We start from the raw sequence: 2275 nt of genomic DNA on the forward strand, positions 1-2275 counted from the left end.
ACACACACACACACACACACACACACACACGCGCGCGCACGCGCACACGCACGCACGCACGCGCGCACACGCACGCGCACACACGCACACGCACACACGCACGCACGCACACACACACACACACACACGCACACACACGCACACACACACACACACACACACACAGTCTGATGATCTGGAGTCACACTCAGCTCTTCTGAAGTTTGTTCTGGTGATTTTTGTTTTTGTTTTGGATTTTGTTCCAACCTATAGAACCAGGTCTCTTGAGGACTGCAGGTCCAGTAAAGGACCTGGACCTGATGATGATGAACAGAACAGCCTGTCAGAGTTGTTGGGGGTCCAGGGCTCCTGTGTTCAGGGGATGTTGGGGGTCCAGGGCTCCTGTGTTCAGGGGATGTTGGGGGTCCAGGGCCTCTGTGTTCAGGGGATGTTGGGGGTCCAGGGCCTCTGTGTTCAGGGGATGTTGGGGGTCCAGGGCCCCTGGATGTGCTGGCTCTGCAGGAGTCTCTGAAGCTCCTTGAACTGCTCCACCGTCTGGTCTTTTACATCAGGATTTGAGATCTGCAGACGGATGCTGTCTGTGGACCAGCTGAGTTCTCCAGAGAACATCTCTGTCAGGATCCGAGCCACCACAGGGACCACCTTAAAAGACGAGACGACAGTTTAGAACTAAACCATAACCAGATATATTAACTGGCTAACAAGAACCAGAACTGGGTTAAAACTGGACAGGATACTATTATCACTTAGTTACATTGGTTGCTGCCGTGTTTCTGTTAGCATGCTTCTGTTAGCATGCTTCTGTTAGCATGTTTCTGTTAGCATGCTTCTGTTAGCATGTTTCTGTTAGCATGCTTCTGTTAGCATGTTTCTGTTAGCATGCTTCTGTTAGCATGCTTCTGTTAGCATGCTTCTGTTAGCATGTTTCTGTTAGCATGCTTCTGTTAGCATGCTTCAGTTAGCATGTTTCTGTTAGCATGCTTCTGTTAGCATGCTTCAGTTAGCATGTTTCTGTTAGCATGCTTCTGTTAGCATGCTTCTGTTAGCATGCTTCTGTTCTGTTTGAGGGCGTCAGGGAGGCACGTTGTAGTTTTTAGTTATGAAAACAAAACATGGCCTCACATCTTCTTCTGCTTCACTGTGAAGTCAACCGCTCAGATTTTCCATCTGACAGCGTTGATTTCTATGTTTAATAAAAAATGTAATCACCAGGAGTTTGGCTCATTACAAGAGAGAAAAAACTAAATCCCCCCAAAATACAGTTTTATCCAAATTCTAAAGGAGTGAAATAATATAATGGGGGACTTTTATGGTGAAGAGTTGATAGGAAACTTAAGTCCAGATCTAGTGTTTTACAGCTGTTCGATTCCAGCTGAGATGATCCGTTACAGACGACACCTTCAGGCAGGTAGCCCTGTTGTCATGCAGATGTAAATCTGTACCATGCTGGACTGATGTGGACTCTAACCGAGTCCGTCCGAGTCAAACCAAGTAAAACCAAGCAGCACGTGTGGAAAAGGGGCTCTGGACTGCATACACACCTGGACCATGATAAGTTTCTTCTCTTTGGGTTTCTTGTCAGGCCAGTCCTCCCCAAAACAGAAGAAGATCTCAAAGGGTGGTGGATTCTGTGCCTCCCCCTTCTGGAACAGGATCAGGCCTGTGAACAGGGTCAGGGTTCAGGTTAGGTTAGCTCTTACACCTGTGGAAACTCTAAGCTGAACTCGGATTGGTCACCTTGCAGGAAGTCGTTGAGGCTGAACACCTTAATCTTCTTCTCTCTCTCCAGGGGTTTGGGTGGTCCCTGTTCAGACACACCTGGTCCAGACCAGAATACCTTACACTGACAGAGGCGGACAGCGTAGATGTCCTGCTCCCAGATCTCCAGGATCAGCCCGCGGTCCATCACGTCCAGCAGGGCCTCCGTGTAGAACCGCTGCTTCTGGTTCTGGATCTCAGCAGTCCCTGGGAACAACACCTGCTGCAAGGTCACAGGTCCGAACAGGTCCACCTGCTCCGGGGTTGGCTCCAGGTGTCCAGAGTACAACCTGCAGCCCTGAGGGTTGCTGACCACTAAAGAACCCACCGTCCGGCCCCGGTACTGGAACTTCAGGTCAAGATCTGTTACTATAGAAACAGAAAGAGGAGACAGTTACTTTATCTATTACTATGGCAACAGAGACGGGGCCATTTAAAAACCTCTTAAAGACAGAACCAAACACTGTTTCAGAGCAACAGCAGAAACTACGGCTGTGGTAGAAAAACTATTCATGTA

The 2275-nt window shown here is 48.8% G+C and overlaps 1 protein-coding gene across 1 annotated transcript in view; it reads right to left on the reverse strand.

Annotated features, from left to right (window-relative positions):
- Positions 1-429: 429 nt before the first annotated feature.
- Positions 430-2275, reverse strand: part of irf5 (interferon regulatory factor 5) — a 7339-nt gene continuing 5493 nt past the window's right edge. The window contains exons 6-8 of the mRNA XM_084710844.1: positions 1738-2127; positions 1542-1660; positions 430-642 (exon numbers count right to left, since the gene is read on the reverse strand). Coding sequence (XP_084566970.1) covers positions 454-642; positions 1542-1660; positions 1738-2127 — 698 coding nt within the window. The 3' untranslated portion in view covers positions 430-453. The remainder of the gene's footprint in view (positions 643-1541; positions 1661-1737; positions 2128-2275) is intronic.

This window comes from Lutjanus erythropterus, chromosome 22, assembly GCF_056507025.1.
Source record: "Lutjanus erythropterus isolate fLutEry1 chromosome 22, fLutEry1.hap2, whole genome shotgun sequence".
Classification (NCBI taxonomy): domain Eukaryota; kingdom Metazoa; phylum Chordata; class Actinopteri; order Lutjaniformes; family Lutjanidae; genus Lutjanus; species Lutjanus erythropterus.